At 46.8% G+C, this 27477-nt stretch overlaps 1 protein-coding gene and 1 non-coding gene across 2 annotated transcripts in view; both read right to left on the reverse strand.

The window, feature by feature from the left end:
- Positions 1-2482: 2482 nt before the first annotated feature.
- colgalt1 (collagen beta(1-O)galactosyltransferase 1) overlaps positions 2483-27477 on the reverse strand; it is a 34178-nt gene continuing 9183 nt past the window's right edge. The window contains exons 2-12 of the mRNA XM_033012216.1: positions 15760-15870; positions 12406-12523; positions 10520-10654; positions 9299-9503; positions 8177-8296; positions 6491-6567; positions 6147-6253; positions 5675-5807; positions 4655-4782; positions 3604-3810; positions 2483-3190 (exon numbers count right to left, since the gene is read on the reverse strand). Coding sequence (XP_032868107.1) covers positions 2923-3190; positions 3604-3810; positions 4655-4782; positions 5675-5807; positions 6147-6253; positions 6491-6567; positions 8177-8296; positions 9299-9503; positions 10520-10654; positions 12406-12523; positions 15760-15870 — 1609 coding nt within the window. The 3' untranslated portion in view covers positions 2483-2922. The remainder of the gene's footprint in view (positions 3191-3603; positions 3811-4654; positions 4783-5674; positions 5808-6146; positions 6254-6490; positions 6568-8176; positions 8297-9298; positions 9504-10519; positions 10655-12405; positions 12524-15759; positions 15871-27477) is intronic.
- On the reverse strand, positions 14499-14571 carry trnaf-gaa. Its single transcript has one exon. It is a non-coding gene; the product is annotated as a tRNA-Phe (tRNA).

Genomic DNA, 27477 nt, shown 5'->3' on the forward strand with positions numbered 1-27477 from the left:
TTGGTTAGGCAACTTGGTGGGCATAGGTGAGTTGGGCCAAAGGGCCTGTTTCTGTGCTATATGGCTCTATGACTATAAAGTGATGACTTTCTTTGAGAAAATAAAGAGGTACACAAGATAACTAAATTGGTATAAATTTTTTATTGAAAATTGAAAAGTAGTAAACATTGATTTAAACACAGGAAATATTAAATAACATCATAAAGGTTTCTGGGCATTGCAAGGAAAATGAATGATGTCTGGGATAAATCAGCCAAAATAAAGAGACTTGCCAGAGTCAAGGATTCCCCATAGAAAATATATATTTTTCAGAATTTTTTTAAAAACCTGACTTTCTACATAAGAGTATAATTAAATACCAGGTACTTATAAAACTCCAACCACCTTGTTTATTTTTATATCAACACTGATCCTGAAGTTGTGAGGTGTCAGGGGGGTGAGGAACAAAGTGATGGAAAGAGAGAGCTGAGATGTTATGGGCTGTACTGTGTGGGAAGGAACTGCAGATGCTGGTTTAAACCGAAGACAGAAACAAAAAGCTGGAGTAACTCAGCGGGACAGGCAACATCTCTGGGGAGAAGGAATGGGAGACCTTTTTATCAGAAACACCATCCATTCCTTCTCTCCAGCAATGCTGCCTGTCCCGCTGAGTTACTCCAGCTTTTTGTGTGTATCTAAGGAAAAGTAGCGTTGTCTTTGGTTACTTTCGGCAGAAACGGATGAGTACAGACAAAGGTTACTGCTCAGTTTTCACTGCTGAAGGCACTGACCCTTGCTAACCCCAGCAAGGAGCAGCAGAGCAGGGAAGGTCCAGACACCTCAGAGGGTACAGGTTAGCAGAGGAAGAGCTGATGCTGGGAACAGCTTCCGAATCGTTAGCTTCTTATTCACATCAATGGATTGGGCTCAGAAACTCAACGCAGCTAGGTCAAGTTTGCAGACAGCACTGATGTGCGAGGGACGGTGAAGACAAAAGGGAAGAGGTCAGAGATTAGGGCGCGATGAGCAAAATGCGCTAGCGGATAGTACGGTGCACTGGAACAGGTTGGAATGACACCATTACACACACACACGCTGAGGCAAGGGACTTCCTCCTAAGCAACTAGATGAGTGCACAGCTAATTAAACCGACGGGGACCAAAACAGCTATGACTGCAAGGATAGCACCAACAGAAATTAAACGGTAAAAGAGAAAAAATCCCCTTTCTGGTGTAAAGAGGAATGAAATATGTGCACCAGGTGAACTCTGATGAAGGTGAGGCAACACCGAATGAAATAGGAAACCAACCCAGGAGTATTGGTGTCACAGGAGGCTGCAATGCTGGAATGTGAAGCCACAAGCAGTGTGCTGGAGGAACTCAGCGATTGAAGCAGCACCTTCACAAAGGGTTGCTACCCAAAAGGTTGACTAATCCTTTCTACCCCCAGATGCTGAGTTCTCCAGCAGATTGCTTGTTGCTCCAGGTAGGGAACCAGGTAGACTGTTCCTCTGGAATCTCAAAGAGGGTGACAATGTTCCTTGTACAAGGGGAATTTCCTCAATAACCTATTCAATGATCATATTGAATGGCGATGCTGGCTCGAAGGGCCGAATGGCCTATTCCTGTAGCTATTTTCTATGTAACCTGGTGATGTTGGACTCAGACACACTGGCTAATAACAGACTGCTCCTCTAAAGCAGAACTGGACTGTTTGTAAGAAAATAATTTCACTGTGTGTTTGCACTTTGCACATGTGACAAAAAAAGCTCCATTGATCCATTGGGGGACAGTGAATGCTCAGAGACGCGTCATGTGGGCGCGGCAGGAAGTTTGGAGTAAAGAAAGCACACACTCTGGGAAGTATCACGTAGGATGGTGTGACATGCTTGACGTCAACTTGGTAAACTGCTTCATTGTAACATTTTCCAGATTTCCATCCAAAAATCAAAACGTTTCCTGGCACCGACCTCTGCAATGTTTGAACAGTGAATATCCTTGAAACACCTGCACCTGGGAGCAGTGGGCAGGGGTGTGAAGAATGCAAGGGGCATACACCCTATGTGCAGGCACTGCCAACGCCGTCAGTCCGTGAGAGGAGCAAGCACATGTGTCAGGGGTTATGGGGAGAAGGCAGGAGAATGGGGTTAGGAGGGAGAGATAGATCAGCACTGATTGAATGGTGGAGTAGACTTGATGAGCCAAATGGCCTAATTCTGCTCCTATCCCTTATGACATCTCTCTACCTCCTCTCCCACATCCCCCTGGTTTTGCAACGAGGTGCTTGTTGGTGATACTGTTTCACCAGGTATGGAAGCGGAGGCAGATTTCTCCAGGATGCCCACAGGCAGAGATATAGCACCGGAAGAGGTTAGAACGACATATCATTACGTGCGTTAAGTCAAGGGACTTCCACCCAAGCAACTAGTTAGCACACAGCTGATTAAACCCATGGGGACCAAAACAGCTATGACTGCCAGGATAGCACCAACAGACATTAAATCGTAAAAATACATTTAATAAAAGACATATTGGTATTTGCATGATATTGAGTGAAGACAGAATGATAAGTCAGTGGACAGAAATGTGATCAGTACTGGCTGATATCACATCAGTTAAAAACCCCTTGTTCAACCAAAGAACTCAATAATGCTGCAATATCACTTGTCCGTTTTTGCTACTTTGGCCCAGCAAAGGTGCTCAATCATTTTGAGGTGAATCGTGTCTGGCTCTTTATTAATTATATACATTGAGGCACACAACGAATTAATCGACAGTTATCTCAGCAAATCCCCCCCCCCCGCCCGTGGGTGTCACCACAGAGACGGGCGTTACCTGGCCTAGTATTGGTTTGGAAGACATCTCAACTCGCTCTGAAACACGGCAGGTCGCTGCTCCGGCTCCTGCATGTAAAGGGCCACTGTATGGGGGTGACGATCGGTGGTCACAGCTCGTCTCTGGAAGCCGAGCCAATGGGCGAATGCGACACGTCCAGGTTCTGGGCTGCCTCCCGGATCTTCACCTGCTCCCTGGTCTTCTGAGACTTGGCACGATCCCAGTCAGTCTTTTGCTTCTCGTTGTTCCACACCGTGGAGGTCTCGGTGTCGCTGACGTAGCCTGCCTCACCCGTGTAATGTGTGGGGTAGATCAGGAGAGGCTCCACCGAGAAAGCCTTCAGATCCCGCTTTTCAAAGAGTTCCAGGTACTTGGGTCTAATGGAGCAAAGTTTAGATAGTTAGAAGATAGGCACAAAATGTAACTCAGCGGGACAGGCAGCATCTCTGGACAGAAGGAATGGGTGACCGGTCCAGACCCATCTTCAGACTGAGGTTTAAACTGAGCTCAAACTAAGTTTTATTCCAAAGATGCGCGGGTTTGTAAGTTAATTGGCTTCTGTAAATTGTCCCTGGAGTGTAGGACGATTGTTGGTCAGCGTGGGCTCGATGGGTCGAAGGGCCGGTTTCAACACTGTATCTCAAATTATAAAACTAAACCCTGTCCAAATCTCTTTTAAATGTTGTTCTAGTACCTGCCTCCATAACCTCCACTGGCAGCTCGTTCCATGTACTCCACCACCCTCCCCTCTCCCCAATATGTCATCGCTCTCTCATCGCCTGGTACTCACAATGGGTGTTTGTCATACATCACAGGTAGAAATTCATCCACTGGCAGCATCTTTTCAAAGGGTTTGGCATCAAGGAGTTTCTTTGCTCCTTGCAGCGAGAGGGCGTAGGCTAAAGTCCAGTAGGAGTAGTCAGCCTCGACCAGATTACGGATACCAGGTACTGCTTTCTCCGGGTGATCCACCTGCATTCGTTTCCGACCAATGTATCTGCAGGAAAGAGAAACACAAATCACAGGAGGATGTCTCCACTAGTGGGAGAGTCTAGGACCAGAGGTCACAGCCTCAGAATTAAAGGATGTTCCTTTAGGAAGGAGATGAGGGAGAATTTCTTTAGTCAGAGGGTGGTGAATCTGTGGAATTTGTTGCCTTAGAAGGCTGTGGAGGCCAAGTCAATGGATATTTTTAAGGCAGATAGATAGATTCTTGATTAGTACGGGTGTCAGGGGTTATGGGGAGAAGGCAGAAGAATGGGGTTAGGAGGGAGATAGATCAGCCATGATTGAATGGCGGCATACTCAGCGGAGTAACTCAGCGGGACAGACAGCATTTCTGGAGAGAAGGAATGGGTGACGTTTCGGGCCGAGACCCCACAGATCAATCCGAAGAAGCGTCTCAACCCGAAATGTCACCCATTCCTTCCTCCAGAGATGCTGCCTGTCCCGCTGAGTTACTCCAGCATTTTGTGTCTGCCTTCGATTTAAACCAGCATCTGCAGTTCTTTCCTACACAATATTTAAAAGATATTGGACAGGTACATGGATAGGAAAGGTTTAGAGGGATATGAACCAAACGTCGACCTGGCCAATAAATATTGTCTTTCCCAAAGGGTCCCGTAAATGGTAGACAAAAAAGCTGGAGAAACTCAGCGGGTGAGGCAGCATCTATGGAGATGATGGTGACATGGTAAGGGTACTCTGCCATGCTGTTGGGTGGGGCGGGATGTTCCTGTACTTACACTGAGCTGGTGGCATGGAGGGCCTCAAATAACAAAGCTGTCCAATGACAAAGCAACAGCAAAGCAAGAGCTACTGTTTTCTCCCGACTCACTCACATCAGATCCCAGTCGAGTTTGGCTTTCTCCATTTCCTTCATCAGGTACATCAATCTTCGCTTGAAGAAGATTTCAAACCGCAGATCATCTTCAAACACGATTGACTTTTTCAATCCTCGTTCAACGATCTGTGGAATAGCGGAGGAGCAGAGCGGGAGGTGTTACACCACACAATCAGAAACTAAATGCTATTACCTGCAATAGACACAAAATGCTGGAGTAATTCAGCGGGTTAGGCAGCATCTCTGGAGAGAAGAACAGGTGACGTTTCAGGTCGAGACCCTTCTTCAGACTAATACCTGCCACGCTTTGTCTTGCGCTTCCACATATCAACTTTCTCTTCCAACCCTCCCTCGACAATTAGTCTGATGAAGGGTCCCGACTTGAAACGTCACCTATCCATGTTCTCCAGAGATGCTGCCTGGCCCGCTGAGTTACTCCAACACACTAGAGCTCCAGTTCCCACTCTCCCTCTAACACAGTGGGTCCCAGTTAAACACATTAGTGTCTACAGTCATTCTACCTCAGTGAGTCCCCTCCTCCCTGTTACATGTCAGAGAAATACACCGCTCTGGGAAGGATAGGATGGATGAATAGAACAGGTTTGGAGGGATATGGACCAAATGCTGGCAGGTGGGACTAGTGTAGCTGGGACATGTGGGCAAGTTGGGCCGAAGGGCCTGTTTCCACACTGCATCACTCTATGACTCTATGACAGTGAATATTGCTTCAGTGTCACAGAAACTGACAACAGATAATTTATTGGGTAAGTGAACCACTACAAAAATGTACAGGTTTGTAGGTTCATTGGCTTGGTAAATGTAAAAAAATGGTCCCTAGTGGGTGTAGGATAGTGTTAATGTGCGGGGATCGCTGTTCAGCGTGGAGCCACTGGGCCGAAGGGCCTGTTTCCGCACTGTATCCCTAAACTAAAGCCTTACCGTGATTCCCAATGAGGCCAGAGTTAGGACTGGTGAACTAAGCTGCCACAATCTCTTGCCAAACTCTCAGACTGCTTACCTCCTTCCAGACGTTGTAGTGACTGAGAAAACAGCCCAGCTCCCCCTTGGTCAAAGGCCGCCCTGAATACGGGTCTTGGTAATCAGCCAACATCGTGATGCCCAGCGCTTTAATCTCACTGCCGTTGAAAGCTCTACCGGGTAGATTCAAGAGAAATATCTCAGGAACAATCTCCAGTTGCAGATCAAAGTACTTCTCAGGGATACGTGACCTCAGTCAGGGTCTGACAGGAACATCACAATCTCACAAATCAACCCCACCAAATCCATGCTGACCATCGATCACCCGTTCACACTAGTTCTAAGTTATCCCACTTTCTCATTCACACCCCACACACTATGAAGGCTATAATATGAAGGCTAGAAATGTTCATTATGCAAGCATAAGGTGCAAAATAAGTTCACATAAAACTTGTGTAAACCTCTCTCAGGCAGGGTTGAATTTCCCGTTTGATTTAGTATAAAACCACTACCTTCCATCAACCGCGTCAACCACTTCACTCGCGATCTCCTGCTCATACAACGTTCGAAGCATTCGCATTCTGCGTGTAAGGCGACGCTTCAGGTTTATCAGAAACACCTATGGAGTTGAAAGGCAACAACCACTCTCAAATTTATTTAAAAGGAGAGCATAACACAAAATGCTGGAGGAAACCGAAGATCCCGGAGAAAACCCACGTGGTCACGGGGAGAATCATGAATAGGATGAGGGTACATTGCCCAAACGATCAGCAGTGGTTCCAAGACCATTACCATCAAATCCCCACCCCTCGTGCCTTCATCCATTTCCCAAGAGCAAGTGTAAATAAAATCTCACCTCGTCGAAGCCCATCTTGTCGAGGCTTTTGGGCTGCACGGACACATACTTGGACGGCTCCATGGGAGGATGATTCACTGAAACAGAGGGAGAGCATCAGAACCCACAGCACCCACCCTGGTGATCAGACTCACAGAGTCCTAGTGCACCTCTTCTGGAGCGGAGAAAGTTTATGTTGATTATCGGCATGTGTACCGAGGTACAGGGAAAAGCTCAGATCTTTTTATTAGAGTTACAACGTGGAAACAGGCCCTTCGGCCCACCGAGTCCACGCTGACCAGCGATCTCCGCACATTAACACTATCCTAGTAAGGATGATTTACAATTAAAACAAGCCAATTAAATTAAAAGCCTGCACAGCTTTGGAATGTGGGGGGTAACTGGAGAAAACCCACGCAGGTCATGAGGAGAACGTACAAACTCCGTACAGACAGCACCCGGGTCACTGGCGCTGTAAGGTAGCAACTCGACCACAGCGCCATCGTGCCGCACATATACTACACATGGATACAATCAGTTCAAACATAATAACACTGGATTGAGCAATAGGGAAGATACTGTAGCCAATCTTTCTACTGCGTCTGGGCCAACTCTCTGGAAAAGTTTTCTTAACTCGTCCCATTCCTGATCCCTCTAAATAAACCACTCAACTTTAAGTATCACTTCAAAGCTAGTATGGAATCTGTTTCTGCCATCAAGGTTTAGAGGGACACGAGCCAAATTCAGGCAGATGGGACTAAGCTAAGGAAGACACGTTGGTGGATAAAGATGAGTTGGGCTGAAGGGCCTGTTTCCGTGCAGTGTACCTTTCTCTCGGGCAGGGCGTTTCAGATTATAACATCCCTCTCCGGAGAAGTGTGACCCCCGTCTCTCTCCCAACTCTCTGCATGTTGGTTTAAGTGGGCTTCCCCCATGTAAACATGTGACGAACTCGCACACCTGAACACAACCACAACGTCAACACAGCCAAATGCAAAAACCTTATGTTGGAATTGGCAATGCAAGCTCACTTTGCGGCCAGCCTTAAAGCAGATGAGGACACCAAGTGCTGGAGTAACTCAGCGGGTCACCACACCTCTGACTACAGCTGCTCAGCAAGTACATAAGTGATAGGAGCAGAATGAGGCCATTTGGCCCATCACGTCTACTCTGCCATTCAATCATGTCTGATCTATCTCTCCCTAACCCCATTCTCCTGCCTTCTCCCCATAACCCCTGACACCCGTACTAATCAAGAATATATCTATGTCTGAAGAAGGGTTTCGGCCCGAAACGTCGCCTATTTCCTTCGCTCCATAGATGCTGCTGCACCCGCTGAGTTCCTCCAGCAATTTTGTGTACCTAAGAATATATCTATCTCTGCCTTAAAAATATCCACAGACTTGGCCTCCACAACCTGCTGTGGCAATAAATTCCACAGATTCACCACCATCTGACGAAAGAAATTCCTGTGCAGGAAGGAACTGCAGATGCTGGTTTAAATCAAAGGTAGACACAAAATGTTGGAGTAACTCAGCGGGACAGGCAGCATCTCTGGAGAGAAAGAATGGTTGACGTTTTGGGTCAAGACCCTTCTTCACAAATTCCTCCTCATCTCCTTCCTGAAGGAACGTCCTTTAATTCTGAGGTTGCGCCCTCTGGTCCTAGACTCTCTCGCTAGTAAACGAGTTGAAGTGAATGACCTACCCATGACCTCCAGCTGGACGTGAATGAAGCTGTCCACCTCATCCTGCATGGTGCTGCTCGACTTCAGCGGCACCTGCAGGAAGCCAAAGTGCTCCTTGTTACTGATGTACATCTGGACACCTGGAACACAGGTAAGCAGCAGTCATCACTACAGTTACATTCACATCACAAACTACCTGGAGCATTACATGTTGGATCAATACTGCCTGCAAATTGAATTGATTACTTTATTGTTACATGTAACAAGTCACAGTGAAATTCTTTGCTTGCATACCCGAGGTAGGCAAATAGTCGACACATAAAGGGCACTGACAGTTACAAATTTCCCCACCCCACCGCTAGGTGCCCTTTTGTTCTTCCTCCCCTTCCCCCTCCCTCACAGCGGCCCCCTCATGCCGGGTTCTCCATTGCCCCTGGTTTAGTGGGCAGGGTTGATGGGGCATCTTGGGCTGAAGGGCCTGTTTCTGTGCTGTATGTCTCTATCTATGACTCTACGATTGCATCAGCAATCCGCACACCCATAGTTCTCAGCACAGAAAAGTATTGAATGTCAAACGTAACAGTGGTGGAGGGAAGGGTACAAATTGGAGGCTGTGCCTGGTGTAGTTGAGTGTGAGAATCTGAGGGGGAGTTGATGGGATGTAGGGAGAGTAATGTAGGATTGGTGTAAAATCTTGTTCAAGAAGGAACTGCAGATGCTGGAAAATCGAAGGTACACAAAAAAGCTGGAGAAACTCAGCGGGTGCAGCAGCATCTATGGAGCGAAGGAGATAGGCAACGTTTTGGGCCAAAACCCTTCTTCAGACTGAGGAAGGGTTTCGGCCCGAAACGTTGCCTATTTCCTTCGCTCCATAGATGCTGCTGCACCCGCTGAGTTTCTCCAGCTTTTTTGTGTACCTTAGTGTAAAATCTTGCCTGGATCATTACGTAAAAGAATAGGTGACGTTTTGGGTCTTCAGACCTGAAGAAGGGTCCCGACCCGAAACATCACCTGTCCATATTCTCCAGAGATGCTGCCTGACCCACTGGAGTTAATCCAGTACTTTGTGTCTTTCCAAGCCAACTGTGTGTCCAGTTAGGTTCGGGTGAGTGGGGATATATTCAATAGGAATGGCAGCTTACCTGCTTGCTTGCACGAAAAGGCGAAGACAATGATATCATCAAAGGCCCAGGTGTAGTCCGGGTGTGGGGGGTAAAACGCCAGCTGCCTGGAGGCTTCTTTGCGAAGATCGATCAGCATTGTGGAGTGAACCATGACCACCGGGAAACATCCCAGCCTGTCACGCTTCCGTATCGGAGGGTAGGCTGGAGTCCGTTTGTAATAGCCCTGCAGACCAAAGTAGGTTCATGAGAGACCTCATTGAAACTTACCGAATAGTTAAAAACCTGGATAGAGTGGATGTGGAGAGGATGTTTCCACTAGTGGGAGAGTCTAGGACCAGAGGGCACAGCCTCAGGATTATAGGATGCTCCTTTAGGAAGGAGATGAGGAGGAATTTCTTTAGGTGGTGAATCTGTGGAATTCATTGCCACAGAAGACTGTGGAGGCCAAGTCAATGGATATTTTTAATGCAGAGATAGATACAATCTTGATTAGTACATGTGTCAGGGTTAATGAGGAGAAGGCAGGAGAATGGGGTTAGGAGGGAGAAATAGATCAACCATGATTGAATGGTGGAGTAGACTTGATGGGCCGAATGGTCTAATTCTGCTCCTATCACCTAATGACCCTCAGTACATGGACAGGAAAGGTTTAGTGGGATATGGGTCAAATGTGGGCAGGTGGGAGCAGTGTATGCGAGGTCTTGGTCAGCATGGCCAAATTGGGATGAAGGACCTGTTTCAATGCTGTATGACCCTGTGACTCTATAGCTGCATCAGCAACTTAGCTTATCCGCAGTTCTCAGCACAGAAATGTATTAGATGCCAAACGTGACTGTGGAGGAGGGAACAAGAGAAGGGTACTAATTGGAGAGCTCTTAAAGAGCCTTACAGCGCTTGCAACGCCAAAGACCCGGGTTTGATCACGACTACGGGTGCTGTCTGTACGGAGTTTGCACGTTCTCCCTGTGACCTGCGTGGGTTTTCTCCGGGTGCTCTGGTTTCCTCCCACACTCCAAAGCCGTGCAGGTTTGTAGGTTAAATGGCTTGGGTTTGTATACTTGGTATAAGTGTAAACTGTCTCTAGTGTGTGTAGGCTGGTGTCAGTGTGCGGGGATCGCTGGTCGGCGCGGACTCGGTGGGCCGAAGGACCTGTTTCCGCGCTGTATCTCAAAACTAATCGGTTCAAAAAACAGAAGTAAAAAACAAAGCAGTTTCGTTTACACACCAGCCCAGCCTTACCTCAGCGGTCATTCCACACCAGAAATTGGAATAAGCGGAGCGAGAGTCCAACATCGGAGAAACAACTGTCTTATTCTCGGCTATGAGTAGAGTCAGGGTGTTTGGATTGGTCAGGTAGTTATCTGCATCTACAAACTTAAAGGAAACAAGAGCATCAGAAAGGGTAGTGGCAGAGGGCAGGTGACCAGCTGTGAGTTGCACTGTGTATACGCATCTGTCAATGGCCAGAACGCTCCCCAGAGCTGGGCAGAGGTTGAGGCACTGCCTGTAAACCACAGAGGGTCAGCTGGGGAACACTCCCAAAGTACAATGATGAGGGGTTGTTACAACCACCGGAAGAGTCACGGACAATTCAACACCTGAGCTTGTTCTGCCATCTAGAGGGATCCATTTTGGTTCCAACCCCCTCACCCAATAACTATCAATAGACGCAAAATGCTGGAGTAACTCAGTGGGACAGGCAGTGTCTCTGGCACCCATTCCTTCTTTCCTTCTCTCCAGAGATGCTGCCTGTCCGGCTGGGTTCCTGCAGTATGTCATGTCTATCCTTGTACAACCAGCATCTGCAGTTCCTTCCTACAACTATCTATCACTCCCAATTTCCATTCACTAGCTCCCATTCCACCGGATTCAAAGCATTCTGCGGGGAAGATCCAGACATCCAGGATCCTTCGTGCTGGATAGTGAGGAATTTGGTTCTAACCAAGGTTACGTCCCATTGTTCAGGACTATCTCACCGGAGGAAATGAATGATGCCCACTGTATCCAATCCTCACACAGCTGAAGCAATACTAGGCAGTGAGCTGCTTTCAGTTCCAGACCAGCTCGATGCTCATCTAAGTTTCCAGATAGATACAAATTGCTGGATTAACTCAGCGGGACAGCAGGCAGCATCTCTGGAGAGAAGTAATGGGTGACATTTCGGGTGGAGATCCTTCTTCAGACTGGGAGTTAGGCTAGTGGAAAAATTAGAGATATGGAAGTGTACAAAGAGCATGTAAGGTGTGAAGCGGACAGATCAAAGCAGACGATGTTCAAGGAAATGTGGAATGGTTCATTGTTGGCTATGGGGAAGGTGACAACGAGGTATACAAACAGTACAATTAATCAGGAGGGCAGTGAGAACTAGGGTGGGGGAGGGACAGAGAGAGAGGGAAAGCAAGGTTTCCCAGTGCGGCAGGAGAATCTTCATTCATATTCAAGTCCTGCAGCAGCTCCAAAGATATTTCCAATCTCAGTGTTTCTGGACAACAGCTAACCAACCAACAGGGGATATAGGCTCCCCCAGATAGTCCACATTCCATCCCCACAATTATAATAAGGGTAGAAGGTGATGGGAATGAGTGAGGCTGGATAATGGGAGATTTGATTTGAAGTCTAATCTGAGTTTTGGCACTTCTAGCTGTGCGGCACTGTACTGCAATGTGACGATTGGCTTAGATCTTGCAGTCTGCTGTCAGACTCAACCCTACCACTATCTCATTCAGTGCTGCCTGCAATTCTATGGCTTGTAAACAAAACAAATTTCACAGAGCGAGACACAAAAAGCTGGAGTAACTCAGCGGGAGAGGCAGCCTCTCTCTCGGGAGAGAAGGAATGGGTGACTGAGAAGAAGGGTCTCGACCCGAAATGTCACACATTTCTTCTCTCCCGAGAGGCTGCCTGTCCCGCTGGCATTACTCCAGCATTTTGTGTCTATCTTTGATTTAGCCCAGCATCTGCAGTTCTTTCCGACACAAACTCTCACAGAGCTCTTAGCAACCACGGTCCAGCACTCTACCAATGTACAACCAATTATCCGTTAAACAGCACCACCAATTAACACCAAAACAGCTTCCAGGGATTTGCTCCTACACTATTTGCTTTCCACCGCGACTTGTCCTTACCAAAATGTAATCGGCCCACCGCTCCCTGGCCGACTTCAGCGCTGCTTGTCGTAGCTTCATCACGTAGTCGTATCTGGAGTCTGGCCAGTGCTTTGGCCCAGTCTCATCGGGGTAAGATCTGGAACCCAACATTGCAAAGAATACACAGGACATTAGGAGCCAGCATACCAACTGTGTTTCACAACACTGAACAGATGACCAAATCTTCCACAATCATACCCACACATCTACCTCCATTTCAGTCCCCCCCCCCCATCCCTGCAGTTAATTCATTGGAAGCATTAACCAATCCACTTCTACTCTACCCATTGGTTCCCCAAATTCAGAGCTAGTTACTGTATCTTTTAGCATTGGCATCAGCTAAGACTTTGGAGCGGCATGGTGGTGCAGCGGTAGAGATGCTGCATTACAGCGCCAGAGTATTAGGTTTGATCCCGACTATGGGTGCTGTCTGTATTGAGTTTGTACATTCTCTCTCAGACCACATGGGGTTTTCTCCAGGGGCTCCGGTTTTCTCCCACATTCCAAAGACATGAAAGTTTGTAGCTTAATTGGCTTCTGTAAATTGTCCCGAGTGTGTAGGATAAAACTAGTGTACGGTTGATCGTTGGTCCGCACGGACTCGGTGGGCCGAAGGGCCTGTTTCCCCGCTGTATCTCTAAAACGAAAACTGCTATTCTCATTGCTATTACTTGGCCAGATTTTGTGACCTTCATGAATCTGGCAGATGCTGGTGAGACCACAGCTGGAATGTTGTGCACACATCTGGTCACCACACTATAGGGAGGAGATGACAGGAGAGGATGTGCAGGAGATTTTCCAGGATTGGGATGGAGTGTTTCAGTTATGAGCAGAGACTGGATAGGGAGGGTTTAATTTATCTGGAACACCGATGGTTGAGAATGATAATTCTCACCCAGAGAGTTGTGAATCTGTGGAATTCTCTGCCACAGAAGGCAATGGTGGCCAATTCACTGGATGTTTAAAAGAGATAGTTAGATTTAGCTCTTAGGGCTAACGGAATCAAGGGGTATGGGGAGAAGGCAGGAACGGGGCACTGATTTTGGATGATCAGCCATGATCACATTGAATGGTGGTGCTAGCTCGAAGGGCCGAATGGCCTACTCCTGCACCTATTTTCTATGTAGCTATTAATTAAGAGGTGCAACACGATGAGCAGCATGGATTGGGTGGATAGTGAGAAATTTTCCCCCATGGGAGAGGTATCTGAGAACAGACGGCCTTTGTTTAAGGTGAGGAATAAGAGCTTTAGAGGGGTTCTGCAGAAACATTTTTTCACTCAGAGAGTGGTTGCAATCTGGACCCACTCTAAACCTCTTACACCTCATCTTTAACTTATGCCCTCTGGTCTTAGTTTAGGTTTAGTTTAGAGATGCAGGTTGAAACAGGCCCTTCGGCCCACCACGCCGACCAACGATCACCCTGTATACTAGCTCTTTCCCATTATCCTGTATCTGTATCCTTTATCCTGTACACTGTGGATGGCTTGATTGTAATCATGAATAGTCTTTTTGCTGACTGGGTAGCAAGCAACAAAAAGCTTTTCACTGTACCTCGGTACACGTGATCACAATAAACTAAACTATCCTACACACTAGCGACAATTTACAGAAGTTAATTAACCTACAAACATAGAAACATAGAAATTAGGTGCAGGAGTAGGCCATTCGGCCCTTCGAGCCTGCACCGCCATTCAATATGATCATGGCTGATCATCCAACTCAGTATCCTGTACCTGCCTTCTCTCCATACCCCCTGATCCCTTTAGCCACAAGGGCCACATCTAACTCCCTCTTAAATATAGCCAATGAACTGTGGCCTCAACTACCTTCTGTGGCATAGAATTCCACAGATTCACCACTCTCTGTGTGAAAAATGTTTTTCTCATCAAACATGCAAGTCTTTGGGATGTGAGAGGAAATTGGAGCACCCAGAGAAAACCCACGCGGTCACGTGGAGAGCGTACAAACTCCGTACAGACAGTGGCCGTAGTCAGAATGGAACCCGGGTCTCTGGCGCTGTGAGGCAGCGACTCTAGCGCTGTACCACCGTGCTGCCCTAATAAGTATTAATGCCGAAACCCGGGATTGAACCAGGGACCTTTAGATCTTCCGTCTAATGCTCTCCCAACTGAGCTATTTCGGCGGTTAAAATAAATAAAAAATAATTTCCCAGGGTGAAAAGTCCAAAGACCAGACGGCACAGCTTTAAGGCAGTTTCAAGGAGAAGCATGGGGCAAGATTTTTATTTTAACACAGAGAGTGGTGGGTGCCTGGAACATGCTGCCAAGGGTAGTGATGGAGGCAGATATGACAGTGGCGTATAACAGGCACGTGAATATGCACGACAAGGAGGGATATGGAGACACAAAGAGCTGGACTAACTCAGTGGGTCAGGCAGCATCTGAGTGGAAAAAGGATGGGTGACATTTCGGGTCAGAACTGACGAAGGGTTCAGATCTGAAACGTCACACATCCATGTTCACCAGAGATGCTGCCTGGCCCACTGAGTTACTCCATGTGTCTATCTTTGGAGATTAGTTTAACTTGACATCATATATGGCAGAGACATTGCGGGTTGAAAAGCCTTTTCCTGTGTTATACCGTTCAATGTTCTCTATTGGATAAAGAAGAGGGTGGGATCAGTGTAAATAGGTTGTTGATGGTCAGCGCTGACGATGGGCTGAAGGGCCTGTTTCCCGGCTATATTTCTTTATGACTCTCTCAAATTGGTCAGCAACTCCATGGTCATATTAATAAAAGTCACTGAGACAAGGTGTGATGTGATTAGGAGGCACAAGAGACTGCTGATGCGGAAATCAGGAGCAAAAAGCAAACTGTAGGAGGAGCCCAGTAGGTCGAGCAGCATCCGTGGGGGAAGAGAGGAATTCTTGATGTTTTGGGTGTGACCCTGCATCAGGGCACGTCTGTTGGACTGATAATGACGGGGGCAAGGGGTGGCACGGGGGCTCAGTGGTAGAGATGCTGCCTTACAGCACCAGAAACCCAGGTTCAATCCTGACCACAGTGCCGTCTGTATGGAGTGTGTATGTTCTCCCTGTGACTGCGTGGGTTTTCTCTGGGTGCTCTGGTTTCCTCCCACATTGCAATGACGTGCAGGTTTGTAGGTTAATCATCTTGTGTAACTTGCCCCTAGTGTGTAGGATAGAACTAATGTACGGAGTGATCGCTGGTCGGCAGGGAATCAGTGGGCCACACGGCCTGTTTCCACACTGCATCTCTAAACTAAACGTAGAGTGTTGCCCATTGGAAATATCTGGCCAGAATTGAAGGGTTACTGATGTCCTTGTGCCTAGGCAGCAGCTGAACTTACTTGGGCTGATCCATGGGTCTCCATTCGACGGAATGGTAGAACCCCTGTACATTCATCAGCCATTCCCGCAATACTGCGGTGGTGTTGTCCACATTGTGGTCCGTGGCCACCCTGCAGGGAACAAAGCGTAATGTGAAAACCAAACGGAGATTACACAGTGGAGCACTCCACACCCCTGCCCCCTTCCTCCATCCCAGTCATTTCACCACTTCCACCATGAAACCCTCTTCAGATCACACCTTCCTATGTCTACTATTGGTCTACCTGGGCACCACCCTGCCCGAGGTTATCCTGCTGCCGGCCCCGACTTGTCCTGGCCTTTTCGCACCTGTTTAGTTTAGTTTAGAGATACAGCACAGAAACAGGCCCTTCGGCCCACTGAGTCTGCACCAACCAGCGATCCCCGCACACTAACGCTATCCTGCACACACTAGGGACAATTTACACATACACTAAGCCAATTAATCTACAAACCTGTACGTCTTTGGAGTGCGGGAGAAAACCGAAGATCTCGGAAAAAACCCACACGGTCACAGGGGGAACGTACCAACACCGTACAGACAGCACCCGTGGTCTAAATGGAACCCGGGTCTCCGGCGCTGCAAGCGCTGTAAGGCAGCAACTCTACCGCTGCGCCACTGTGACCGCCGTTAATTCTCACCACTAACTCTCACCAGTTTCATTCTGAACAGGGGTCGCAGCCCAAAACGTCACCTATCCATGTCCTCCAGAGATGCTGCTTAATCCTCTGAGTTACTCCAGCTCTCTGTGTCTATCTAAAGACACACACAGGAGGCTTCTACCAAAACAACATAATGACATGCAAACTCCAGAAAGACAGCACCTGAGGTCAGGATCTAATGCAGGTCTCTGGTGCTATGAGGCAATGGTTCAGTTAAAAGATTCTGCTCAACAAACATATGAGTTTGTGCACCTTCACACAAGATATTGAATCCAATGTTCAAGAAGGAACTGCAGATGCTGGAAAATCAAAGGTAGACAAAAATGCTGGAGAAACTCAGCGGGTTTGGAGTGAAGGAAATAGGCAACGTTTTGGGCCGAAACTTTGCCTATTTCCTTCGCTCCATAGATGCTGCTGCACCCGCTGAGTTTCTCCAGCATTTTTGTCGGCATATTGAATCCAATCATGTCCAGGAATCAGGCTACAGTCATCAGGCTATTAAACACAACATCGAATAAGCTCTGAGCTGCAAAAGAGTATTATTATTTGTTATCTGCACTATATTTGTTATTTATTGAACTTTTTTTTCTCTTCCCCAGTATGTACTATGTTTACATATTCACATATTCTGTTGTGCTGCAGTAAGTAAGAATTTCATTGTCCCATCCGGGACATATAACACTAAAACACTTGACTTGAATGAGCACAAAGTCATCCAGACACGAGGCTGTGGGACAGGAACAGGCTTTGTTGCTTAGATAGACAAAAAATACTGGAGCAACTCAGTGGGACAGGCAGCATCTCTGGAGAAATGGATTGGTGACATTTTGGGTCTGAAGAAGGGTTTCACCCATTCCTTCTCTCCAGAGATGCTGCTTATCCCGCTGAGTTACTCCAGCATTTTGTGTGTATCTTCAGCGTAAACCAGCATCTGCAGTTCCTTCCTCCACACCTTGTTGCCAAGAGTTAGGTTTCTGAATGAACTGTACGACTGAGGTGCTGCATGTAGACAATGCTCTGCAATGAAGTGACCGCTGTAACTAGTGGGAGAGTCTCGAGCCAGAGGGCACACTCAGAAGAAAAGGACGTAGCTTTAGAAAAGAGATAAGGAGGAATTTCTTTAGCCGGAGGGTGTGAATCTGTGGAATTTATTCCAACAAACTGCAGTGGAGGCCAAGTCATTGAGTAATTTAAAAGTGGAAAGTGATAGTTTCTTGAACAGTAAGGGTGCCAAAGGTTATCTGGAGAAGGCAGGAGAATGAGTGGGAAAAATAGATCAGTCATGATCGAATGGCAGAGCAGACGATGGGCCAAATGGCCTAATTCTTCTCCCGATGAGCACTCTGAAAGGGGAGGAGAGCAGTCAGAGGTCATGCACTATATTTGGTTTAATGGCTAGTTTGCACGCTCTCCCCGTGACCTGCGTGGGTTTTCTCCGGGTGCTCCAGTTTCTCTCCACACTCCAAAGACATGCAGATTTGTAGATTAATTGGTTTCTGTAAATTGTCCTTAGTGTGTTGGGGCTAGTGTACGGGGTGATCGCTAGTTGGCATGGACTCTGTGGGCTAAAGGTCAAAAGGAATAGGAGCAGAATTAGGCCATTTGGCCCATCAAGTCCACTCTGCCATTCAAACATGGCTGATCTATCTCTCCCTCCTAACCCCATTCTTGTGCCTTATCCTCATAACCCCTGACACACGTACTAATCAAGAATCTATCTACATCGTTCTGAAAAATATCCACTGACTTGGCCTCCACAGCCTTCTGTGGCAATGAATTCCAGATTCACCACCCTCTGACAAAATAAATTTCTCCTCAACTCCTTCCCAAAAGAACATCCGTAAAGGGCCCATTTCCACGCTGCATCTCTAAAACTAAAGAACTTTGAATGGCTAGTTATTGCACAGTCAGTATTTCCTAAGGAGAGAGACAGGCAGGCAGAAGGAGAGAGGAATGCAACCTCAGGGGACGGATTATGAAAAGCTGAAAATTCGCTGCAAACCCCCTTCATCATCCGCTGACTGAGGTCAGGCTGGATTTTCACTTCACTTGGAGCTCCTTTGTTAAGCTTCACCCTGCAGCTGTTCCATTCTCAGCAATTTACATTCCAGTCATCTTTATTTTCTCGTCAATTTCATGGAATAACTCCATTTAATTCTGTCATTACCAGTTTTTGCAAAAGCATTAGATGCACCATGCCATCCAAACTTTGATTAGATTGCTAACATATCGATCAATGTTCTGAAGATTGTACAGAACATTCACACATCATTAGAAATTGGAATAAGCAAATATATTAATTACTAATTTATCACTGAAGGAGGGTCTCATCCCAAAATGTCACCCATTCCTTCTCTCTAGAGATGCTGCCTGTCCCACTCAGTTACTCCAGCATTTTGTGTGTATCTTCGATTAAACACTTCTTTTTAACAAAATCAGCTGAAACATAGAACGGTACAGTAACAGGCCATTTGGCTTGCAATCACCATGCACAACATGATGCCTGGGTAAACAAATCTCTCTGCCTGCGCGTGATACATCCCCCTCCATTCCCTGCATCTCCAGGTGTCTATCTCAAAGCCTGTAAAATGTCACCATTGCATTTGCCCCCAGCACCACTCCTGGCAACACAATTCCAGATACCCGCCAATCTTTGTAAAACAAAAACTTTCCCCGCAAATCTCCTTTAAACTTTGCCACTCACACCTTCAAGCTGTGCCCTCTAGTCTTCGATATTTCCATCCTGGGGTAAAAGGTTCTGACTGTCTACCCTATCTATGCCTCTCATAATTGTATATACTTCTGTCAGGTCTCCCTTTAGCCTCCAACACTCCAGCAAAAACAATCCAAGTCTTTCCAACCTCTTCATATAGGTCATCTCTAATCCAGGCAGCATTCTGGTAAATATCTTCATTTTAAAAACTTTAATAAAATGACTACAAACAAAAATAATTTAAAAAAAGCAACGTACATTTTATGCAATTTAAAAATTATTTTTAAAAGTGTTTTAAGCGAAGAGATTTACCTGAATGCTGCCCGGATTAAATATTACCCTTTTTATTGCGTAGGGTGGAACTGCAGAGGCTGCTTTACACTAAAGATAGACACAAAAAGCTGGAGTAACTCAGCGGGACAGGCAGCATCTCATTGGCGACGTTTTGGGTTGAGACCCTTCTTCAGACTTTTCTGAAGAAGGGTCTCGACCCGAAACATCGCAAATCCCTTCTCTCCAGAGATGTTGCCTCACCCGCTGAGTTTCTCCAGCTTTTTTGGGTCTATCTTACCTTTTTTTATTGCAGCTTTCAGTTGTTTAGAGATTTAGTTTAGAGCTGGTGAAATCGCCTTTCAATATAACGGTGTGATGTGCACAAATGCCGGTGAAAGCTGGATTTCATGGGGAGTGTAGGGTTTACTGGGTGGAATGTGCCTGCAGGTCAGGAGCTGATGCAATTAGATATGCTTACGGCAAAGCTCTGAACCTGCTGCCATTTACGGGGCCAATTGTAGGCAATTCTCAGTGAAACTTATAATTAACAGATTGGATAAAGATATTGAAGCTATTCAACGGGTGCTCAGCATTCAACAGACATGTCCCAGCATGGACGATCTGCCTGTACATTCAACAACACTCTCCCCCACACATTGGACGGCAGGCTACACACCTCCGGGGCAGGACAAGCAGCAAATGGGGAGGTGGTGAGAACAGGCAGCACACTGTGGGGTGAAGGGGCATGAGAATCGCAGGGTCATACAGCGTGGAAACAGGCCCTTCGGCCCAACTTGCCCACGCCAACCAACATGCCGCATCTACACTAGTCCCACCTGCCTGCCATTGGCCCACATCCCCTCTCCCATCAGGCATGAGGTACAGAAGTGTGAAAAACACACACTTCCAGATTCAGTTCTTCCCAGCTGATATCAGGCAACTGAACCATCCTATCAACAACTAGAGAGTGGTCTTGGGCTACTATAAAGCTCACTGGACCCTAAGAATAACTTTAATCTGACTTTATCTTGCACTAAACGTTATTCCCTTTATCATGGATCTGTACACAGTGGATGGCTTTGGAGTGTGGAAACCGGAGCACCCGGAGAAAACCCACGTGGTCACGGGGAGAAGGTACAAACCCCATACACACAGCACCTGTAGTCAGGATCGAACCTAGGTCTCTAACACTGGAGGCAACAACTCTACCGCTGCGCCACTGTGCCACCCTGGCGTGACATTGACTGCCTTTGGTGACAAGGAGAAGCTCCCTCATGGTTGAGGGCATTCATTGGGTCGGTACAGCGGTGGGAAAGGCTTGCAGCTCCAGTGAGCCACGTTCAAATGTAGAACACAATGTCTAGGTGGTGAGTGTATGGGACAAGCTGCCAAGAGAGGTAGTTGAGGCGGGTACTACAACAGCATCTAAAATACATTTAGACAGGCACGTGGATAGGAATGGTTTGGGGAGATGGGCCAAACGCGGGCAGGTGGTACGAGTGTGGATGGGGCAATGGGCAGCATGGCCACGTCAGGCCGAAGGGCATGATTCCATGCTGTATGACTCTATAACTCCAATGCCCACGATGTCTGTGTCGAACATCATGCCAAATTAAATTAATTCCTTCTGTCTGCATATGATTTATATATTTCCATTCCCCGTATAATCATGTAACTATCTAAAAGCCTCTAAAAGACCATAAAAGCCTCAAAAACTCCATTATTCTACCTGTTTCCGCCACTACCCCCGGCAGCACCACTCTCTGCATGAAAAACCGTGCCCCGCAGTTCTCCTCTCAACTTTCCCCCTCTGACCTTAAAGCTATGCTCTCTAGTATTTGACATCTCCAGCCTGGTTACCCATGTAAGCAGCTATTTACTTACTCAAATCTACATTTCTTTTTTATTCCAAGTGTTCAGAATTTCGAGGAAATTCACACTGGAAGCATTCAACAGTCGGTGTAAAGAAAGTTGCAGGAAACCTGGTTGTGGAGATGACTTGAGACCCTTTGAGGCTCGTCTGTGTTTGGGGCATTAATCAGTGAAATAGTTTAAAAGCCTTAAAAGCTCTCAGAGCAGAATCACTTGTGCTTCTGAACACGGTATCCGATTCAGAGGGAAAGCAATCAATCAGCCGGCTTGCACATGTCAAGAGGCCGGGGCTCGTCCAGAGAGAGCAGTGAATGTGTGGTACAGTGGTGCCAGTGTCTCTGGACCGCATCAGGCCCGCACACAAAGGCACCTTTAATGCACGTTCTTGCGTAAACCAACTCTCTGCGCTGTGCGTGCAAATAAACACACTCGCACCAGCCCAGCGGAGCTGCAGAAAGAGCCGGTTCAATTGTGTTGGCCTCACCTGGTCACAGGTTCCATAGGGTGATGCTCGGACACTCTGAAAGGATGGCTCTTGTTTTGGAGATAGTGTGGAAACAGGCCCTTCGGCCCACAAAGTCCGTGCTGACCAGCGATCACCCGTACATTCGCTCTATCCTATACACTAAGGACAATTTACAATTTATCATAATCATAATCATACTTTATTAGCCAAGTATGTTTTACAACATGAGGAATTTCATTTGCCATACAGTCATACCAATAAAAAGCAACAGAACGCACAAAATATATTTTAACATGAACATCCACCACAGTGACTCCTCCACATTCTCCACTGTGATGGAAGACGAAAGAAAAGTTCAATCTCTCCCTTCTTTGTTCTTCTTGTCAAAAGCCAATTAACCTGCAAACCTGTGTGTCTTTGTGATATCCTGACTACGAGTGCTGTCTGTACGGAGTCTGTACGTTCTCCCTGTGACCACGTGGGTTTTCTCCGGATGCTCTGGTTTCCTCCCACACTCCAAAGACGTGCAGGTTTGTAGGTTAATTGGCTTCTGTAAATTGTCCTGAGTGCGTAGGATAGCGCTAGTGTACGGGCGAACGCTGGTCGGCGCGGACTCAGTGGGTCGAAGGGCCCGTTTACTTTTATATTTCTAAAATTAAAATTTTAAAAAAGTAACGAAAGGCCTTGGGTTTATTTTAAGGAAAGAGCCTAGGAAGAAGGAAATACATGGCCAGAAGCGCCATTCTGTGGCTGACACCCTATCTGCCCATGTAGTAGAAGTGGTCAGAAGTTCTCACAGTATACTGTTGACTATTTATTCCACAACAAACATCACACAAGACATTAACTGGCAATTGATCAGCCTGTTATTTGAGAGATGTTTAGACACACGAATGCTTGGCTTGTCCAGAGCTGCTGGGCTGTAGCTGTGTGTGGACATGCGGTAGATACTGTGGCCTCCAGCAGCCACCACATGAATGCCAGCTCCCACTTTCAATGCACAAGCTTTTTCCAACCCTTTGGATTCTCCGCATCCGAGCAGCTTGTGGTCGCACACTTCAAACAAGTCAATCTAGGGGAAAGTACATACTTACGCAAACACCAGGGCAGCAGATGGTAAAACCTGTATCAATTTGACAGCCACGTTACCTTCCTGTTATAGGGCTGAACAAGAAGGCCTTAGATACGTGGAATGGAATGAACAGTGCAAGACGCCTGGACTCTGCCAAAAAACATTCCTATATTTTCCAAATTCCTCCATGATCTCAGTGCTCCTGAGGACTAAAACCTCCGGTGGGCGAATCTGGGAGACTCTGCACTCCCCAAGATCCTGAGGACATATACAAACTGAAACCATCTTGCCCCAGAATTGACAGCACTCCACATTGTAGCCTCACCACTTCCCTTTCCCCAAAATAAAGCATTCCTTTCAATCTACCTCTTCACCCATTTCTCTCGTTTTTCACACCGTATGCTTCCAGATCTCTTGCTTCCCTCCCCCGACTCTCAGTCTGAAGACAACACAAACAAAGTTATTGGCAAAAAAAAGGCAAAGATATTTGCGGGAAAGGCTATTTTTGATCTGAGGCTGGATGTCATTCAGAGGTCCTCCCTCATAGTTCCCGCTGTACAACGCTCTCTACGGCAATAAAGGTTGATGACAAGACCTGTTGAAAGGGATTGCTACCCATGTGTCACCAGCAACTTGTCAGCGGACACATACACGGTCTGGAGAAGAGTCTTGAACCGAAACGTCACCCATTCCTTCTATCCAGAGATGCTGCCTGTCCCGCTGAGTTACTCCAGCTTCGACCCTCCATTTGCCCACCACCCATGATCTAGCCTTATTCCTTCACAAATATTTGCTTGATAATGCTCCACCAAAGAAGCTTGGAAAGTTTTACTACCTGAAAAGTGCTTATATAAATGCAACTGGTTGCTGCTGCTGTAAATGTAAGTGATTTCATTGTAGGCTCAAGGTACTGTAGATGTTGGAATCTTGCAAAGTGCCGGGGTAACTCAGTGGGTCAGGCAGCATCTCTGGAGAAGGTGAATAGGTGACGTTTGGAGTCGGGACCCTTCTTCTGACTAGTCTGACATCTCTGGATGCTGCTTGACCTGCTGAGTTACTCCAGCACTTTGTGTCCTTCACAAGCAGCTTTTTGGCTGAGAGCAGCCACAGCTTACACAAGTACATCTTTTCACTGGGTGAAAAGATGATGATTGAGCTCTGAGGAACAATGAAAGGCAAGATAATCAGCTAGGAATCAGCTTTGGCCAGAAGCCTTTCTGAGATGTGAGTGTATTCACCCTGCCCCCAAACTAGCCTGCCAACTAGGCAGTTATGCAAGTTACTATTTATAGAGACAAGGCAGTAACACAGAAATAAAGAATCCTTTTAGGCCCAGCGAGTGTCAGAGAAGTTAACCAACACTACAAAACCCCAACACGCCTGTTTGCCAGGCAAAATGTGTTTCCAAGTTATGAAACATTTCCTTCTTAAAATTATAGGTCAAGGGAGGAGAGGAGATTTATCCAAACTGCGAAGCCGTCCGATCACCACATTTTACCTACAAATCTGTACGTCTTTGGAGTAGGGGAGGAAACCGAAGCTCCCGGTGAGAGCCCACGCATCCACGTACAAACGCCGTACAGACAGCACCTGTAGTCAGGATCGAACCGGGGTATCTGGCGCTGTAAGGCAGTAACTCTACCACTGCACCATTGTGACAGCCTAACGGTTTAAGATGAGAGGGGAAAGATTTAATAGGAACCTGAGGAGCAACATGGTGGGTATATAGAATGAGCAGCCAGGGACCGTAACAGCATTTAAGAGACAGTTGGACAAGTACACAGATGGGAAAGATTTAGAGGGAAATGGACCAAACACAGGCAAATTGGACTAGTTTAGATGGGGCATCTTGGTCGGCTTGGACTAGCTGGACTGAAGGGCCTGTTCCCATGCTATACGGCTGTGACACACAAGCTAAAAACATACACCCCTAAATGAAAGGGATTCAAAGCATCTCATAAAGTCACAAGGGATAGGAGCAGAATTCGGCTATTCGGCCCAACCAGTCTACACCGCCATTCAATCATGGCTGATCTATCTCTCCCTCTTAACCACATTCTCCTGCCTTCTCCCCATAACCCCTGACACCCGCACTAATCAAGAATCTATCTATCTCTGCTGTAGAAATATCCATTGACTTGGCCACCACAGCCTTCTGTGGCAAATAATCCTACAGATTCACCACCCTCTGACGAAAGAAATTCCTCCTCATCACCTTCCTAAAGAGACGTCTTTTAACTCCAAGACTATGACCTCTGGTCCTAGACTCTCCCACTAGTGGAAGCATCTTCTCCACATCCACTCTATCCAAGCCTTTCACTATTCGGTAAGTTTCAATGAGGTCCCCCCTCATTCTTCAAAATCCAGCGAGTACAGGCCCAGTGCAGACAAAAACTCATACTGCAGAGTAAAATACCCAGCCTTGAATATAAGGTTTGCTGGCAAGGCCACAGTTACCAGCCATCTACAAATTCTGGTAGGACCAGTGCAGGGAGACAGTGAGTCAGACACTCCAGACAAGGCTGCTGGTATGTCTGCCAAAGCAACCAATGATGGCAGACATCCTCATAGAAGGAAGAGACAGGAAATCATATGGTCACACTCGGTCTATCACAACCTTGTTTTACAGACACGAAGAACTGTAGATGTTTCTAGTTTTAGTTTTTAGAGATACAGTGCGGAAACAGGCCCTTCGGCCCACCGAGTCCGCGCCGACCAGCGATCCTCGCACACTAACACTATCCTACACACACTCGGGACAATTTACAATTATACCAAGCCAATTAACCTAGCCACGTCTTTGGAGTGTGGGAGGAAACCGAAGATCTCAGTAAAATCACTGGTCAGTGCAAACATGATGGGCCGAAGGGCCTGTTTCCGCTCTATCTCTGAACTAAACCTTCCATATCGCAAGTTTCCCTCTCCCCTGGCTCTCGGTCTGAAGAAGGGTCTCGACCCGAAATATCACCCATTCCTTCTCTCCAGAGATGCTGCCTGTCCAGCCGAGTTACTCCAGCATTTTGTGTCTATCTTTGATGTAAACCAGCATCTGCAGTTCCTTCCTACTCATCGCCCTAGTACTGGCATGGAGTGAGTTAATGCATTCAGGATTAATCCAGTTACCGAATTCTATTGCTGAGATCAAATGCCACTGCTCCATCTCTTTGAGGAAAGTTCTACCTAAATGGGGCCCCAATCAGTGTCACGGAATTCTTTGAACAAGACTGGACACATGCACCACCATTAATATAACTCAACACTAAATAAACAGGATCAAGATTAATGGCAACAGAGTGACTGAAATCTGTGCTTGTGAGGAAACATGTCCAGGCAGGAGCTAAGTTATTTAAACTGCAACACTTTTCAGCTTTCAAATGTTTAAAATATATGACTTGATGATCTGAGCAGCTACTAGTCGCTGCCTTGCACACGAGCCACATGCCCGATAGAAAATCCACTTATGTGTAAACAGTGTAGGAAAGAACTGCAGATGTTGGTTTAAATCGAAGGTAGACACAAACTGCTGGAGTAGCATCTTTGGGGAGAAGGAATGGGTGATGTTTCGGGTCGAGACCCTTCTTCAGAGTCAGGGGAGTGGGAAACGAAAGATATGGGAGGTTTAATATGTAAACAGTGCTGGTCACAGTTTCCATACACACAAGACATTTGGCAGTGATTAGATTCAGACAGAAAGTGCACTCTCAACACAAATTGACTTGTTGGTCACAGCTCAGTAAACGACACTCTGAAGTTCATCTCCCGCTCTCAGTGACTTGGGCATGGTTCCCAGCCCGACACGCCAGTCCGTTTCAGATGGAGTGCTGCTTTGCCTAACCCATCTTTCTAATGGGTCGTTATGTTGAGGCCCTCCTTCCCTCTGACGTGGGCGTAAAAAGCTACCACAACCGAGGTACAAAAGTAATGGACAATATTCTCCAAATCAGCATTGCTAAAACCAATCACCTAGTCATTGCCAAAATACAGTGGGAATAAAAAGACACAAAGTGCTGGAGTAACTCATTGAAACAAGGAACTGCAGGTACCAGTTTGCCAAGGAAAGACTCAAAGTGCTGGAGTAACTCATTGAAACAAGGAACTGCAGGTACCAATTAGCCTAGTTAAGATATAAAGTGCTGTAGTAAATTAGTGGGTCAGGCAAGATCTCGGGAGAACATGGATGGGTAACGTTTCAGGTTGAGAAGGGTCTTGATCAGAAACGTCAACTATCCATGTTCTCCAAGGATAGAAACATAGAAACATAGAAAGTAGGTGCGAGAGTAGACCACCAGGTCCGTCGAGCCCGCACCGCCATTCGCTCATGGCTGAACACTAAACAGACACACTTACCCACAAACAGTAGACACAAGACACAGAACACAAGACACTACCCTCCCCTTTATACCGCTATCACCCCTCTCCTCCCCAAGAACCTCGTGATCTCCTGGGGGAGGCAAAAAAACGGATAAAAACCCAGGTCCAATTCGGGGAAAAAATCCGGGAAATTCCTCTCCGACCCCAATCCAGGCGATCGACACTTGTCCAGGAGATCACTCAGGTCTTACTATACTAACCATACCTAGGTCCATATCCCTGCCCTCTCCCCGTAGCCCCTTATCCCCTTGGCAGCTAAAAAACCATCT

This window comes from Amblyraja radiata, chromosome 35, assembly GCF_010909765.2.
Source record: "Amblyraja radiata isolate CabotCenter1 chromosome 35, sAmbRad1.1.pri, whole genome shotgun sequence".
NCBI classification, from domain to species: domain Eukaryota; kingdom Metazoa; phylum Chordata; class Chondrichthyes; order Rajiformes; family Rajidae; genus Amblyraja; species Amblyraja radiata.